The following is an 18,266-nucleotide window of genomic DNA, read 5'->3' on the forward strand; positions in this document are numbered from 1 at the left end:
TCACCCGACCTAGTTTACGGCAGCGCATATCTTTTTATTTTTGTTTTTTGTTTTTTTCCAAGACGGGGTTTCTCTGTAGCTTTGGAGCCTGTCCTGGAACTAGCTCTTGTAGACCAGGCCTCGAACTCACAGAGATCCACCTGCCTCTGCCTCCCGAGTGCTGGGATTAAAGGTGTGCGCCACCACCGCCCGGCTGGCAGCTTACATCTTACAGCTCAACCACAAAGCTCAGGGCCAGCCAGCTCGGATAGGATAAGAACCTATCTCACAAACCACACCAGGAACCAGGGTGTTGGAACCATGTGCTTCCTCGTGCTCACCTCTGTGTTACCAGGAGAACCCGGGGCTTTGTCCACATCAGGAAAGGCCACTACCAACTGAGCTAGCCCCAGCCTCCAAACTGCCACACCCAACGGCCCGGGCTGCAATTGTATTCCTGTCTTCACATTTCACCCCACATATATTGGGCAGCTACATACCCGCGTCTCCAGGTTCAGATTTGCTGTTTTCCCGTCCACTGTGACGCTGAGGACAGAGTCATCTTTCACACTGACACAGTCTTCTCCAAATATGTCCCTTTAAGTGAACAGAAAGCTGCTGTTACTGGGAGAATGGCACTGAAGAGAGGCCCAAGTCCTGCAGTAGGGTGCTTTCGGCTACCCTGGGACACGCTGCTGACCATCAGCTTTCTACAACACTTAAAACACAGCTCTGCTTAGGAGGCTGCACCACCGTTCCGTTTAGCAAGCACTAGTTTGGTTTGGTTTTAATTTAATACTGGGGATTAAGCGTGGGGTCTTGCACACACTGGGCAGACATATTGCACTGGTCTTTAAAACTGTTCTGAGACAGGCCTCACACAGCTGCCGAGAACAGCCTCCAACCGCTTTGCAGCATAGGTCTTGGAATCCTCCAATTTGGGGCCAACTTGGGCAAGACAGTAAAGTCATGTCTCTAAAACACGAAACAAAATAAAAAACCAACTAAAGTCATTATTTAAAAGCCACTGTAAGCAGTATGAAATTTCAGAAAAGCCGCCCACACACTAAGATGTCTACCTTAAGAGTCACTTTCAACTTAAAGGCAGAAGCAGCCATTGTCATGATCAGAAACTGCAACATCCCCAGATGCTCAAAGTTAAAGCTGGCTGCCGGGTGATGGGTTCTGACACCACACTGCTAACCAGGACGTGAGGCCTAGGTGGAGACAGGCCCCTGGGAGCGTGCTCTGAAGGACAGATACATGGGGAGCTTTCTTCTCTATTACAGTCCATCCCCGTGATGCTCTATGCCATAGCAGGCCAAACCCAAGGCTACCTAGCCATGGCAGAGCTCTCTGAAACCGTGAGCTACAATGTATCTTTCTTCCCTTTGTCTTGTAGGTATTTGTCTATAATGAAAAACTAAGTTATTCATTCAACAAGCAAATGAGAGACCAGCACTTCAGGCACTGTGTTAGGTGCTGAAATTATAAACTCATTGCCACTGGTAAGGGCTCCTAAGATCACTTGGGAAAGCATCTTATAATCAGGTTAAAGAGCACCTACAGGAAGGCGCCGGCATTAGAAACATACTGAGTCTAGAGACCTTACTGGAAAGAGCCAGAAACACCCACTTTATCAAATAATTCACACCCAAGCAACATTTAAAATAATTCTTAAAGGCACAGTGACCAGTTGAGCAGCACCCAGTCTTGACAAAAGCGCTTCGTGAGCCCTCCTGGAGGCCTGTGGGCACTGGCATCTAGCACTAACCACTTGTTGTACCATAACTTGGTACAACACACCGTGAGTTCAGCACTCCCACCCGCGCACCCTCACACCCGTGCGCTCCCGAGACTTACTGGAGCATGACTTCCAACCTCTTGCTGTAAACATGCATCTCTAACTTCTTAGAGACCTTCTGCACGGCACCTAGAGGACAAACAGCTCAGTCTCCATTTTCCCGTTTACCGTCATCAGACAGACAGGTCACCAGAGCATGGCTATGGAGACGTGAAGTAACCATGGAGACCTCAGAGTCAAAGCATGTGATATGTCTGTCACATGCCCACTTAGGCAAAAGCATGTGCCGTGTTATTCTATGTTTTTATAAAGAAGCCACAATGACATTTACTTTTATTTCCCATATTTCTCAAACTTACATTTTGAAGAGAGATGAGTAAAATTATAGGTCCAATAATCCCAGAACACATTAAGCTCTTTTGTATCTAAATGTTATGTACATTTAACATCTGATACGACATCTGATTATGGATGTTTACTTCTTGCTTGCTCTTGCAGAGGACCCGGGTTCAGTTCCCAGCACCCACTCGGGGCACAACCTGTAGCTCCAGCTCTGTCTCTACAGGTGTCTTCATTCACGTACACATACACACACGACTGAAAGTGAATCTTAAAAAAATACTCTCCAGGCAGGGCAAAGGTGATGCACACCTTTAATCCCAGCACTCAGAAGGCAGAGGCAGATCTCTGTGAGTTCGAGGCCAGCCTGGTCTACAGAGAGTTCCAGGATGACCAGGGCTATATTGAAAACCCTGTCTTAAAAATTAAAATAAAAAAATGATAATAATAATAATACTTAAAGGTGCCTGCCTATTAACAATGACCTTTTTTCTTTTCTTTTTTAAACCCCAACAAACACACAACTTGATGGTCAAGATGAGTCATCTTCAATCTGGAGGTAAGGTCACCCCGGCACATCCGTTCATATACCTCCCTGGCCTGCACCCATTCATGTCTCTGCTTCCCCAAAGGGTAGGTAGAGCTAACATGTGACCCTGCCCTACTCAGGACATGTGTGCACACACACAGAATCTTTCCCCCTGCGGCAGTATCTCACTATGAAGTTCCAGTGCTCACTACATAGCCCAGGCTGGCTTTAGACTTCGGAGACCCTCTTTCCTCTGACTCCCAAGTGTTGAGATTACAGGAATGTGAACCACACCCAGCTTCTTTTCAATGTTTTGGTGTTTGATCCTATAAGACAGGTTCTCCTGTAGGGTCCAGGCTGGCCCAAATTTGCTATATAGCTGAGGCTGGCCTTGAACTCATCCTCCTGGCCAGAACTCTTCTCAGTGCTGGGCAAGGTTCCCAGGACTGGGTGCTCCTTATGCAAGTGCCGCCACCGCTGAACCACATCACACAGCGCAAATAGCAGCACCATTCCAGGGCCAAAGGCGGAGATGCTTACACTGCCATTACCCACAACCCAAATGCTCATCCGTGGTTCAAGGGAGGATTTGGATGTGCCTGGCTTATTCGTGTGACAGAGTGGTCCACACAGAAGACTTAGGAAGTGACCAGCTCCACTTTCTTCCCTGAAATCAAAGTGCTAACAGCCCGTGCCCATGATGTGCCTTTAAGTCTAGAACACTCTATACTGAACAGGCCCTGGAATGATGGGATGGGCCCAGCGTGGGGGGCGTCCCCCAGAGTACATTAGGGTGGCTCCTTGCCTGGTGGTGCATCTGGAGAGCACTGGAGTGCACGGTGCAGCCGCAGGGGCAAGCTACCAGCCACAGCGCACACACGTGCTGGCTGGGGCCGCCATTCTGCTCAGCACCTTCCCCTGAACATGAGGACAGATCGCTCCTGGACAGGCGTGCCAGCTCAGCGGAGCAGTATTTTATCGTCTCTGCTCAGGGGCTCAGGAGAATCTACCTTGTGAGACCAGGGCCGTGTCCCTACTGTGTAAATGATGAGTCACCGAAGATCTGCGCCGTCGAGTTCATAACTCAAACTGACACACTAAAGAAGACAGGGAGACTGAACTCTACTCAGGGCTCCACTGATCTTTAGTTCTAAGTCAGGAGAGGAGGAGTGGGGGTGAGCATAGGCAAGGCCGTACCTTTCCTTATTTTTGGATTCGACTGAACTTCCAGTATCACGGTGGTCACTGTGTCTGCATACATGTCGTTAGAGGGGTTCGCCAGCCACTACGAGGCAAAGGTGGAGTCAGGACGGGGCACCTGCAGCCATACTGCTGCGAGCTCTGCCTGCCAGGCCACAGGGCACAGGGGAGCTGCCGCTCTAGCTTTGCTGGGAATCAACTGACTCCTGGTCACGTGAGACCCCCCCAACTTCCTTTTAATCAGCAAAAAGAACCTACTAAGCACCCCCTTTGTGGCAAAAGGTTTTCCATGAATTGCCATTTAATTTCCCTAATTATTTATGAAAAAAGAAACCTGACCCCAAAGTCACCCCATGCAACATAACTGCTGGTGCTGGGAAACTCCAGTCCCACACCTGCGCCAGGCACGGACAGCAGGACAAGAGGTGAAATACAAGGTGCGTGAGATGACCAGATACCAACATACGCACATCCGGCTTTGTGTTTGTACTGGGTCTCACCAGTGTATCCCCACCCCACCGTGGGTAATGGCATCTGACCAGCTTGTACGTCTGTGTGCCACCTCTCAGACTGTCGGTGTCCTGGCACTGAAGTGACAGTTGATTATGCATGGCCATGTGGACGCTGGGGATTGAACCTTTCAGCCCAGATGTTTGTCTTTTTAAAGAAAAGAATCTGTTTTTATATGTCTGTCTCACCTAATTTAATGATGTCTAACCCTTTGGATTTGAGTTATTTTACAGTTTATTCAAAACATGAAAATACCACTCTTTTAAAAAAGAAAGGTTGCCGGGCGGTGGTGGCGCACGCCTTTAATCCCAGCACTTGGGAGGCAGAGGCAGGCGGATCTCTGAGGGTTCGAGACCAGCCTGGTCTACAAGAGCTAGTTCCAGGACAGGCTCCAAAACCACAGAGAAACCCTGTCTCGAAAAACCAAAAAAAAAAAACCAAAAAAAAAAAAAAAAAAAGAAAGGCAGAGCTTGGTTTTTTTTGAGACAGGGTTTTTCTGCATTGCCCTGGCTGTCCTGGAATTTGTTTTGTAAACCAGGCTGACCTCAGAGATCCACCTGCCCCTGCCTCCCAAGTGCTGGGATGTGTCACCTATGCCCAGACAACAAAAAAATTTTTGAGACAGGGTTTCATAAAGTCCAGGCTGAATATGAACTATCTTTGAGTCAAGGATACCTTGCCCTTCTGATCCTCTTCCTCCACCTTCCAAGCAGTGGGATGACCTACTTCCACGGTAGAGTAAAAGCTAGGGTCTGACCAGGGCTTTGCTAGCTATTACTGCTTAGCGCCCGTGATTATGTGTTGGGCTGACTCAGGCAAGTCAGCTGTGTCAAACCCCCAGAATTCAATCTTTTCTCTTTTAAGACCTTTCTATTTTTTTAAAAATTAAAATATAGAGGTACATTATTTTCCCCTTTCCCTTTCTTCCCTCCAACCTCTCCCATGTCAACCCCACCACCAACTACTCTGTCTCTATTTCACGGCCTCTTCCACTTCAATCGTTGCTGTATCTCTTTCCCTACACATGTAAGCACAGCCTGCTCAGCATGTATACTGTTATTTGTATGTACTTGACTCAGGCCTTGGAAAACCCATCAGGAACTTTTCCCTGGGGAAGACTTTCTCCAGCTCCCAGAATCCTCAGTTGCCTGCAGTTTTGTCTAGGGCTGGGTCTGTGAACTTTCCTCTTCAAAACTGATGGCACCCTGGAAGACCATTAACCACACTGCTCTGTGATTACACGTGTGTATCTGAAACTTACTCCCCCTGTGAGGGGATGACTGGGCCTCACCTCCAGAATCACCATGCCTGGCTCCTGGATGACAGTAATATTTTTGAACACCTTCAGGGCAGGCTTTTCTTGAATTTCTAATTCTTCTACATCACCTGAAAAAATTTATAAGATTCATATGATATTCTTATAGACTCTAAGAGGCATTTGCCTTTGTAGAGATAGTAAAGACAGAGCTTCTGTAAGTAGGAAAACTAGTAACATTTAATGGCTGTGTTCTACGCTAATGGCTTACAGCCACTGAAGACACCACAGTACACAATCCCTACACCTGCCCCTCAGGCACCAACACTTGGGCCGTCAGCTAGAGAGGCCAGATTCCACAGCACTCAGCAGAAGTGTGGGGACCTCATGGGCCAGCTCCCCACCTCCACCGCGAGTCAATCATTGCTCGGGGAGTCCAGCTGCTGAAGGGCCCCTAGTGCCTCAAGAACTTATTCACTAACCAATCAACCATTAACTCATGACTTTTCTCTTTGGCCATAATTCTTTATTTGAGGTCAATCTAAGTTGTTCCTGGGGGAGGGTTCTCCCCAACTTTTTGCAGGGAAGCACCTTGCTTCAGGGGCTGTGAGGGCTCAGCAGCAGCAGGCATGTCACAGGCTGGCATGCTCCCACTTCCTCAGAGAGCCCACCCCCCATCAGGCGTCAGGCATCACCTGACACTGGGTAAAGACAGAACTTTCCGTCTAAAATGGTGAGAATGAGAGACACAGATTTATGCTCTCACCGAGGCTTTAGCTGGCTACAGACTGGTACTGGCAGAACAGAGAACGCAATGTATAAACTCTTAAGTATAGATAACTAAAACAGATTTCAAATACAAGGAGAAAAGACCACTGATATTTTTAAGATTGTAGGTGATCAAAGATACTGTGGGATTTTTTAAAGTTTGTGAGTAGTTTTTAAAATGTTGACTTTTATGTGATAAAATGACCAAGCAGTACATAGGAAATCTGAGACAATTATTACAGTGAAGTACATTTTTTTTTAAATTCTTACTAAAAATGCAATGATGTGAATTTAAGTAAACACACCTGTCAATTTCTGTAGCTGGTAATACAGCAAATTAAAGGGCCCAGTATATGGGATGGCCTGGGTCTGCTTCACAGTGCTCATGGCCAGGTCGGTGTAATCTGAAGAGAATGAGAATAAACACATTTTAAGAGACCAGCTGAGCATGGTGGTAAACACATATTCCTAGCACTTAGGAGTCGGAGGCAGAGGATTTGTGATTGGTGCCAGCCTCAGCTACAAAGTGAGACAACAGCTCAAAAACAAACAAATCACACAAAATACAACTTGCACAAACACACACCAGGGATTAAGAAAAAGGCAGCAGATCCAGCACCCATGCCAGACCCAGGGGGATGAGCTCACCTGTGCCACAACTGGCAGGCTGCTGCTCCGTTTCCCAGGCTAACTCCCTACACGTACCCCATGCCACCCCGTGGGTCTGAGTTCTGGACATGTTAGGTTCGTGTACGTCTCCAAGCAAGTATAGCAGCCATCTGTACTTCTTTTCTGCTCAGTGTCTCTATAACTACCTGGCCTGCACACTCCTGACTTGAAACACTCTTTCCAACTCTCTCGGGAAGTCTGTGCTCTCGTCCCTCACTAGACTGGTCACCACCAGCCAGGACAATGTTTAGAAACTCGTCAGAGTCCAGCTTTAGCCCAGAGGCTGGCCTAAGAGTGGGAGTTCACTGGGGCAGGACAGAGCTCAACAGTTAAGAGTGCACACTGCTCTTGCAGAGGATCCAAGTTTGGTTCCCAGCATCCAGGTTGGGTCGCCTGCCAGTTACTCCAGCTCCATAGGGATCGGACACCTCCAGCCTCCGCAGGTACCAGCAGGTGTGCACACACATTTAAAAATCATAAAAATAAATTTTAAGAAAGTTTTTTTTAAAAGAATTAGAAAAAAAAAACAGCTTGTCCATTTATCTGTTGTTATCGTAGCTGAAAGGTGACCTGTCTCACAGGTTAACATCTAACTACGCTAGCCTTCTCCTTCACGACACACTTATGATATGGCAGCACACAACAGTACTGAGTGTGAGCGCACTGTTGACCTGGAGATAAACCCGTCTTGGTGTCTCTTCTATTACTAACTACCTGCATCATCTGGGAAAGCAGTACTCATCAATGGCTCAGACTTTACACAGATCAGAGCTCACATGGGAGTATTTCTATCCTGGGGAAAAGCAATTTACAAACATAAATGCAGTCCTATTTAGCTTTGTTCAAACCCCCACGTTTAGCGGGCAGTGGTGGCACACACCTTTAATCCCAGGATTTGAGGAAGCAGAGGCAGGCAGATCTGAGTTCGAGGTCAGCCTGGTCTACAGAGCGAGTTCTAAGACAACCAAGGCTACATAGAGAAACCCTGTCTCAACAATCAATAACAACAGAGAGAGAGAGAGAGAGAGAGAGAGAGAGAGAGAGAGACTACAAATGCTTTATTCTCTCCTCCTGGCCATTCTTCTAGAGATAAAGAATTAAAAAACCAAGCAAGTTATGGAAAGCTTGGGTCATAAAGGAACAAGGTGTACCTGGGGCCTGAGCATGCTCCCCACTCAGAGGGCCAAGGGGTTCCATTCATACCATACCCACACTGAAATAAAACAAATGTAAAAAACAAAATGCTGGCTGAGCATGGTGGCCTGTATCTCCGATCCAGCTACTCAGGAGGTTGTCATGAGGACTGTGAGTTTGAGTCAGCCTGGGCTACACAGTGATACTTGATCTCAAAATAAAAAATGAAAAGGGCTCGGATGTAGCTAAGTAGTGGAACGCTTGCCTAGCAAAAACATAAGCCCCTAAGGCTAACCCCCAGTACCACATCAAGCAGCTCAAACCAAACAAAAACAAAAGTTAACTGGGGTAGTGCACAAAGCTACTCCAGAAACTAAAAGCCCTGTACCACCAGAGAAGCCGGAGAAGGGCGCTGCAGCCTGAGCAGGCAGGCCTTACACGGGAGCTACTCTTCAAAGCACCACCAGAGAAGACGGAGCAGGGTGCTGCAGCCTGGCAGGGCAGGCCTTACACGTGAGCTACTCTTCAAAGCTGCCATCTGGTGAGTGATTCAAACAGCCCAGCAGCTTGTCAGGGAAAGGCTCTTTCCCATGGAGCAATTCAGATTACATTCCCGTCCTACTTGATTAGCTGCTAACTGAAATCTGACCACTTGTGTGGCCAGATGGCTCAACAGGTAAGGGAGCTTGTCACTGCAGCTTCACGAGCCAAGGTCCATCCCCAGAACCCACACAGGGAAGGAGATTCCACTCCTGACAGCTGTCCTCTGACCCACAGAGACAGACAGCTTCATAAGCCAACAGAACTCACCCATGATAGTTGTCTTCTGACACACACACACACAAACACGCACATACGATGTGGGTAGGATTCCCCTCTGTATGCTATGAATATGTTTTATTGCCATTGGTTAATAGAGAAGCTGCTTTTGGCCAATGGTTTAACAGAACATAGCCAGACTGGGAAAGATACATAGAAAGTAGGCAGAGTTGAAGAGAAGCCATGTAGCTGCCACAGGAGACAGAGGCTGGAGCCGCCAAAACATTGCTGGTAGGCCACGACCTCGTGGTGATGCACAGATTAATGGAGATGGGTTAGTTTAGGATATAAGAGCTAGTTAGCAATACGCTTAAGTCAAACAGTACTGCAAATAATATAGTTTTCTGAGGATTATTTTGAGTCAGGGCGGCCAGGAAATGAACAAGCAGAAACAAACAAGCAGCCTCCGACCACATAGGCACCACCCAGGCACGCGCACGCAGACTGAGACTGCATCCCACAATGAATAGTGTACTTACTAGAGAGGTCACAGGGAGAAAGTATGTGGTAATTAAAGTTTCTTTTAACAAGAATTCCAGAGACCCGCTGTCCCTGTTCTGGTTTCTTGTCTGCCAAAAAGCCCATGACCTAGTAAAAACAGGACACAGAGTGGTGTCAAAGAGAAAGGTTTCAGGTTTTTGTCACATGGGGTGGCGCGTGTAGAGGGCTGTTCCGACCCACTGGGGAGCGTGTTAGCCATGCAATAGGAGATAGCATCTCTGAACACAAAGCTCAGTAAGGATGGAATTACATACTAAGGCAACACTTTCTTTTCTTTTTTTGTTTAAAGATTTACTTATTTTCTATGTATGGGTACTCCATCTGCATGCATGCCTTCATTCCAGAAGAGGGCATCAGATCCCATTATAGATAGCAGTGAGTCACCATGTAGTTGCTGGGAATTGAACTCAGGACCTCCGGAAGAAGAGCCAGTGCTCTTAACTGCTGAGCCACCTCTCCAGCCTGAGGCAACACTTTCAACCACTCAAATACAGAAACCTTACCAATTTTTTATTTTATTTACTTATCTGGCTTTGTTTTGTAGATATTTAATGTATTACGTAGCTCAGGCCTGGCCTGGTCCTCACTATACAGCAGGGCCTATCCTTGAATCTTTGACCCTGCTTCCATCTCCTAAGTGCTAGAATACAGGCATGGGCCATGTCCAGCGGGAGCCCACCATCCTGGTGTGTAAACTCTCTCACTGCAGGCCAGGGCTCCCAGGGACGCCGACGTCTGTGCTGGAGCAGCTTTAGTCAGGCAGTGGAGCGCAGCGGCTACACGGCAGCACCCTGGCTCTGACTCACTGTGGAGACAGCTGTCTCACAGGCCCTTCCGGGGCTGCACTCAGTGTGGTGGTGTGGACACATGGAAAATAAAGATGCTAATGCTTTAACGCTGTAAATGTTTTGGTGGAGCTATGGCTCCATCTGGGGACCTGGCCAGGCAAGTACTCTATCGCTGAGCCTCACTGTGAGCAGCACAGCTCAGACAAAAAGCCCTTTCTCAGAGCAAAGCTGCATACCCTGAGTCTCAAGGTCTTTTCCACCCATCAATTAGCTTTCCTGTCACTCTAGACAGATTTCACTACTGCAGCTCAGGATGGCATCTAAAATTTCAATGTCGTAAGCCTGTGCCACCGAGGAAGGCGTAGCTCAGTGAAGACCATTTCTTGCTCTTGCATAGGTCCCACATTTCAACCCCAGCACCTACCTAGTAGCTCATGACCATCCATAACCCCAACCCCAGTTCCGGGGATCTGATGCCCTCTTCTGACTCCTCAGGTAGCAGACAATCTCTCTCTCTCCCTGAACGTATCTCCCTGAAAAGAACACGGTTAGGATCAGCACCTGCTGCCTTGTACCTTGGCGAGCTTCTCTCCCCTGAAGTTCAGGGTCACAGCCTCTGTGTTCCGCGGATTGTGAACCTCGATGTGGACCTCATCATTATCTTCATATTCCCGGATCAGCGCTGCTTTCAGCCTGGCCATTTCATTCTGTTCCCCGTGGACTAGAATCTGCACAGAATAGATATGCGAGTATAGAGGAGCCCTCAGCAGGCAAAGGACTGTCTGTAAGAATGTCAGTTAATTCATGAGACTTTCACACTTGAACTGAGGAAACGGGTCCTCTTGTCTTAAAACTTATTTCTGTGTGGGGTGTAGCTGAGTACAGGAGCTGGCAGAGGCGGTAAGAGGCTGGGGAACTGCAGTCACGGGCAAGCTGTAAACCTCTGCATGTGGGTGCTGGGGACCAAACAGGTCCTTGGAAAGAGCAGAGGGTGCTCTGAGCCACTCTGAGCCATCAACTGTCTGGATCTTGCTTTCCTGTTTGAATGCTAGGAGCACCTACTTTAAGAAAGAGTAAAGGACTGACGGAATGTGCACTGTCATCTCTAGTTCCAAAGCTCACAGCTCACATTGAAGGCTGAACCAGATGGCTTACAAGGCTCTTCCAGCTTTAAATGGACTTCTTTTTCTCCTGCTAGGAAACCATCCATTTTCTGTAGGTTTCTGGTAGTTTCTTGCTAAGTAAAGCAACTACAAGTAAGATGCAATGTTTGCAGTGGCATCTGCCGCCCAGCACTGGCTGTCCGTCCATCTGCTTACAGTGGCACCTGCCGCCCTGCACTGGCTGTCTGTCCATCTGTTTACAGTGGTGTCTGCCACCCTGCACTGGCTGTCTGTCCATCTGTTTACAGTGGTGTCCACTACCCTGCACTGGCTGTCCGTCCATCTGTTTACAGTGGTGTCCACCACCCTGCACTGGCTGTCCGTCCATCTGTTTACAGTGGTGTCCACTACCCTGCACTGGCTGTCTGTCCATCTGTTTACAGTGGTGTCCGCCACCCTGCACTGGCTGTCTGTCCATCTGTTTACAGTGGTGTCCACCACCCTGCACTGGCTGTCCGTCCATCTGTTTACAGTGGTGTCCACTACCCTGCACTGGCTGTCTGTCCATCTGTTTACAGTGGTGTCCGCCACCCTGCACTGGCTGTCTGTCCATCTGTTTACAGTGGTGTCCACCACCCTGCACTGGCTGTCTGTCCATCTGTTTACAGTGGTGTCCACCACCCTGCACTGGCTGTCCGTCCATCTGTTTACAGTGGTGTCCACCACCCTGCACTGGCTGTCCGTCCATCTGTTTTGTTTTTCACTCCTCTGTCTTCCATGGTGGGCATCTCGTCTCCAAACCACTGGCAGACAGCTTCCATCTGGCCTGTGGAAGCATAGCCAGCATTACTCCAGGGCAAAGGCTTGTCACCCGGGGTGCAAGGCCCAGTTTGGGCTGCCTGGACACTAACCATAGCACCACTCTGTACTGTGTAACCCTGGCCGAGCTCCTCGGTTCCACAACAGCGTCGGATACCAAGCCTGAGCAAGTGCATGCATAAGAAGCATGAGCAGCCTGGCACTCCATATGCAGTAAATGCATGCTACTGCCACTACCAGTGTAACCTCACATGCAGTCACACACTGGAGAGTGCTGGCTATTAGAAGCTGAGGATTTAGACCGCTGAGAATTTAGACCAGCGGCACAGATAGAACCAGATGGCCAAGAGATACAAGGGACGGAAGGTGAGATCCATGAATCAGTTACACACACAGCAGAAGCATGTGATGGGGTCTACACTGCGCTCAAGTTCTACAGCCTACACATGATGCTGAGGAGGGGAGTGATATTCTCCATACAGGAGTCTGTTCATTAAGGGCTGAGGGAAAATACCTAGGGGGACCAGCATGTTACAAAGTGCTCAAAAGCTAAGGACACGATCAGCCACTAGATGTCACTCAAACTAGCCAAAATGAGCATCAACAGCCTCAAGGATAATTAACAGGCTATTGCTGGCCCTACTTAGATAAGCAGCATGGCTGGATCTTGAAAATTCATGACTCCACTTATGTGAAATACAAGAACTGTCAGATTCAGAGCGACAGAAATTAATCACAGAGAAGCCTGGCGGGACCGAGAAGAGAGTAAAGTAGAGCACAGGCTTCTGCTCGAGGGCAGGAAGTTCTGAAACCAGAAGTAGGGGCTACGATACGGGCGTAGGTGAGACCACCGAATCTCATACCTAAAAGCAGTGAAAGCTGCAAACTGCATGCTTTACATATTTTGGCACAGTAAAAAGATGTGATAAAGAAACAGAATACAATAGCGAAAGGCCATTTCCTCTGAGCAAGTTTTCAGAACACTGGGAGAGTCTAATCTATTTCCATGGATACTTGTTCCACTTCCAATTAAAACCCAGCAGTTTTCAGCTTAAAAGTCTTCCAGATTCCACCAACAGACATACACTTGCGTGATGATGATAGCAATAATAGTTTAAAAAGGCTGAAAAGAGCAGTGGTTTAGAGGGTGCCCAGGCCTGGGTATGCACGTGAAGTCAGAGAGCACATCTGGGCAGTCCTCTCTGTGCCTCCACACAGGTTCTGAGGGCTGAATTCAGGTTACGAGGCTTCCGAGGCAAGCACGTTTACCCATAGAGCTGTCTTGCTGACCCATTATTATTTTTTTCATGATACTTAAAAAGTATAAACTATACTAGTAAGAAACTGATTCAGTATTTGTTTCCATCTATATCTATGTAAACCTTGAACATGCTCTTCAGATGACAGTCTGAACAGTCAATTCAATAACCACATAAAGCGCACTCTGGGCCAGACACTGTCAGGTGCGTCATAGTCTCACTTATTTGTCTGCACAAGGACCTTATAAATTGCTATCGCCCTCATTCATAAAGCACAAAGATACCTGGTAGGCCAAGGAGGGAGTTGGGGAGGCAGCAGAAAACAGCGAACACTAGAATAGGGTTGGCAAGCCTGAGGCAGTCAGTGTAAAATGAAGAAACAAGTGCAGAGGGAGAGATAATGGCTAAACCAAGAGCTGGTGGGATGCTCTGTTCACAACGGGATGCTAGGTTTGTGAGAGCCCTTGCGTTTCATGCACCTTACAGTTAGACATGGCATTCACAGACTAACCACGTGAGGTGGCTTCAGAGCACGAATAAATTCGCTGGTTTGCTGGTAATCTGTGTGAGCAGAGAAAGAAATGTAATCAACCGACATTTTCAGTGGTAACTTCTGTCCAGACATGGTAGTGATTTCTTCAGGTTCAGACATGATGTGCTGTCGGAAACAAATACAAGAAAAACAGACTGTGCAAATAGACAACAGAAGGTGCATTTTGGTTATGTCTTATGCAGTCACAATCTCTAGTGTTAACCATCAAAGTCATTCTGATGTTCACGAGTTAGCAAGTACCAAACACTTATGTTTTTTATTGAGTAAACATTTAATCAGAAAGGTCAGAAGATAACTAGAGCTTGGGGCCTCCAGAGCTGGCAGTGAAAGCTGGAGCTGTCAATAAAGTTACACCCAGCTCTTGCTGCTGCAGCTCCTCCCAGGCACCAGGACCCACAGGGCACAGGCACACAACTCCAGTCTGGAGCCGTCTGTGCAAAAGCTCTCTACTGACTCCACAGCATGTGGCAAAGGATGAAAATGACCCGACTGAGAAACCACACTCTGTTTAAACTAAAACAGATATTAACAGCAAGAAGACAAGAGAACATGCTGTCTGGACAGCCATTAATTGCATCTAAAAGTTCTGCACTGTTATCGACAATGAGTACACCCTAGGCTAAGAACAGCCACTTTATACCTACAGGAAGACAGCAGCCAGCCCAGGCACCTAATACAGCTTTGTAGACGTCCATGTCACAGGCTGTGAATCCTTAGTCTGGAAAAATTCTAAATCTAATGTTTTTTTAAGCAAAAATGCCTGGGATGCTCAACTGGTAAAGTCTACACAAAATAACCCTAAATCCAAAGTCACACAATCTGAATGTAGTGACATTTCATTTGTATTTTAATAAACAAAGCTTGCCTGAAGGTCAGAGAGTAAAACAGCTGTGCTGGTCAGCCTAACAGACCAGGCAGAGGTAACACTCACCTTTAATCCCAGTAGCCATGCTAGTTTGCCATAGAAACTGGGCTGTAGTGGTGCACGGTTTTAATCCCAGCCCTAGAGAGGCATATAAGACAGGAGGAGACAGCTCTCGCTCACAGTCTCATTCTAAGATTCCAGGAGGCAGGATGCCAGTTCAGACTGAGGCAGGGGTAAAAGCCAGTGGCTGGCTGTTTTGCTTTCCTGACCTTCAAGTTGAACCCCAATTTCTGTCTCTGGGTTTTTATTAATCGCACTATACCTAAACATGACTTATCCCAGCATCTGGATGAAATACTGACTCACACTCCAAGATGGTAACTGACCTTGGCAAGCGTCCCTTCTACGCAGTACCCCGCGATGATGACGCCGTTCCTCTTGTCTGTACACCAGCTCTCAAACAGCTCTCTGGATAAGCCGTTTTGAATCATGCCTGGCGAGGCCATGACAACACTGGGGCCGATGTCGTCAAAGTGATCCATGCTCTGCGAGACAAAGGAAGGAGTCAAAGCAGTTTCCACTGGGGGCCATCACACTGCTGCAGGAGTTGTGTTTAAACACCACGTCTTAAAATTAAAATGTGCCGGGCATGGTGGCCTTTAATCCCAGCATACGGAAGGCAGAGACAGGTGGTGGATCTCTGTGAGTTCAAGGCCATCCTGGTCCACAGAGAGAGTTCCAGGATAGTCAGGGCTATATAGAAAGACCGTCTCAAAACACCAAAACCAACCAACCAAACAAACAAAATCAGCACGTTAACTCTGTAAACATGTTATTTAAAAAGCATTTGGTTGTAAATATATTTAAAGCAGATTTGATTTAATTGATCTTGGAAAGCCAAACATGGGTGTTTTATAAATTCATACATGGAACTTGCAGAGCCAATCAAAAAGGACCAGATGTGAACAAGAGAATCTAAACCTGTGACCTGCCATATTTTTCCTGTCAGGAGTTTCTTCCTGTGGCAGAAGAGATCCAAGTTATAGCTGCAAACTGAAGCGTGTGGAGACCCAGAGCAAGGGCAGGCTCAACTACAGCGAGTCCCAGCACCCCAGCACCGAGGTGAGGGGTGTAAGTAGGAAGCCTCAGCAGGAGGGTTGCAGTCTGCCCCGCCTGCCCTGCGCCCTCTGCCTCCCCTCCTCCACAGGCATCACCTTGAGGTTGCTGATGTGCTTGAAAACGAAGGGGTTGTTGATGTTGATCTGCTTCCGGATCTTGTCGTTCATGGCGTTCACGTAGGTCTGGTACACCGCCATGCACTTTTTGGCCAGAGAGGACGCATAGTAAATGGGAATGTCGTGCAGCTCTGGGTGGTTCTGCCAGTACTCGTCTACAGAGATTGTATGAGGGGCAGCATCACTTGGCAGATAAGGTAAAAAATTCAAATAACTAACGATAACAAAATTAACTTTAAAAAGTTTAAACAAGCCGGGCGGTGGTGGCGCACGCCTTTAATCCCAGCACTCGGGAGGCAGAGGCAGGCGGATCTCTGTGAGTTGGAGACCAGCCTGGTCTACAAGAGCTAGTTCCAGGACAGGCTCCAAAACCACAGAGAAACCCTGTCTCGAAAAAAACCAAAAAAAAAAAAAAAAAGTTTAAACAACTGAGAAATGAAGATCCATACAACTGTATTTAAATAAGTTTGAGAAAAACTACCCTGTTCCTTATTAATGCAAACTACAAATCTAAATACTGGTATAACATCTAAAAATAAAATAAAGCTGTGACAATAAGTCAAAGATGTGGAAGCTTCAACAAATACTTCATTTTAAATTTATGCTGATTAATAGACCGTAACTTACTACTCCTCTTGAGGTTTTAATGCAAGTATTATTAATGTAATTATTATTTTAAATAGACTTATCAACTGCTTATTAAGTCATATTATTATTATAATCATATTTCCAAAAACCTTTTACACAAAGCACTTATCACTAATTTCCGAGAGCAGTGAACAACACCCTCACATGAAGGCCTGTTTTCAGGGAACTCATTCATCCCAGCATTTTATAAACAGCGCAGCCCATCAGCTGCTCAGGTGCGCCCAGGAAATGCTTGTCTAGTGTGAGGGCTGTAGGATCTGGAGCACACGTGCGCTATTGGGGCGCTAACACTGAGAGGCCATTCATGATACCTGTAAATAGTCTTCTGCCTGGATGACGGACATTTTTGTGACCCCTGGTACCCTTCACAGGGTCACCTGGCAGTACCACCTCCACGCCTCTGTACTCTGCTGGTTCCGACCACTCTTCCTCACCGTTTGATAGACCGACCTGACTCACCATCGGGTTTGCCAGACTGAACAGGCACAGTCTGGGAGGGACTGACTGGCCCTTAGCTGGGTCAGCCCATCTTCCTCTGCCTGTTTCCCACTCAATGTGACGGCAGCACTCAGTGTGTAGGAGGTAGTCCCTCTAGTTCTCCTCACACTCCATGAACACAGGTGCTGACCGTCCACATCTACGAGAATGCTTCCCTCATAGAATTAGGACGGGCCAAGTTCACAGGGATTAGTAAGCACAATGCACACCCATCTTGGTTCAAAGTTGTGCAAACTGACCAAAGTCGTTGGAAGACAGAAAAGCAGAAAAAGAAAATCACTCCTGTTTCTATGATTTATTTGTGTTTGTTTTTTCACCTGAACAGAAGCATAGCAGCTGTAGTTTTTTAGTCCTATTTTGTTGTTGTTGCACACTTAATACTCTGAAAATTTACAATCCGTCCTGAGACTTCTTACATTCACTGACGTGGCATTTCCTGAGAACAATGCTGAAGTGTCAGGGGGTCCCACTCTCAGCTAACCTGGGCTGCTGCGGAATCCTATCACTGTAAAGTCCAACAAACCCTGCTGCGGAATCCTATCACCGCTCCACTGATCAGCTGTGAGGGCCGTCTGGCCAAGGGGCTGAGCTGGATGGAAGACTGCGTGACCTGAATAAAGGGTGCGGGTTGCACGCTCTTGGAAGGTGGACAGACTGGCAGCAAGCCACGGTTTTGCATCTTGGTTCAGATTCCTCATCCCCCTTGGGAACAAGGAAGCAGCAGCAGCAGAGAGCTGGACCCCAGCGGGAACAGCGGAGCAGCAGGCGACACTGTGAAACGGCCCAGATTTCCCATTCTGTCTTGGAGTCATTGTGCACGGATTTTGCTATTAATAAAAGGTCACGCAGTCTTTCATCCCAGACTTCTTTCATGAAAACCCTCAAATAATAATGACAAGGGACCTAAGAGGACACACTGCCTACCTCCCTTTGCGTCCTGACAGTGTCACTGCTCGTCTAGAAGTGCTCACGTTGGAAGGAAGGCTTCTGA

At 47.4% G+C, this 18,266-nt stretch overlaps 1 protein-coding gene across 2 annotated transcripts in view; it reads right to left on the reverse strand.

Annotated features, from left to right (window-relative positions):
• Window positions 1-18,266, reverse strand: part of Cpsf3 (cleavage and polyadenylation specific factor 3) — a 32,055-nt gene that overhangs the window by 593 nt on the left and 13,196 nt on the right. The window contains exons 8-17 of one of the 2 annotated variants that reach the window (XM_057789754.1): window positions 16,109-16,284; window positions 15,281-15,439; window positions 13,988-14,134; window positions 10,871-11,023; window positions 9,486-9,594; window positions 6,690-6,788; window positions 5,653-5,747; window positions 3,849-3,936; window positions 1,843-1,912; window positions 480-576 (exon numbers count right to left, since the gene is read on the reverse strand). In XM_057789754.1, the coding sequence (XP_057645737.1) occupies window positions 480-576; window positions 1,843-1,912; window positions 3,849-3,936; window positions 5,653-5,747; window positions 6,690-6,788; window positions 9,486-9,594; window positions 10,871-11,023; window positions 13,988-14,134; window positions 15,281-15,439; window positions 16,109-16,284 (1,193 nt within the window). Of the gene's footprint in view, window positions 1-479; window positions 577-1,842; window positions 1,913-3,848; window positions 3,937-5,652; window positions 5,748-6,689; window positions 6,789-9,485; window positions 9,595-10,856; window positions 11,024-13,987; window positions 14,135-15,280; window positions 15,440-16,108; window positions 16,285-18,266 lie in introns of those variants that run through there. The other variant, XR_009058369.1, reaches the window with a different exon arrangement.

Source organism: Chionomys nivalis, chromosome 1 (genome assembly GCF_950005125.1).
Source record: "Chionomys nivalis chromosome 1, mChiNiv1.1, whole genome shotgun sequence".
NCBI classification, from domain to species: Eukaryota; Metazoa; Chordata; class Mammalia; order Rodentia; family Cricetidae; genus Chionomys; species Chionomys nivalis.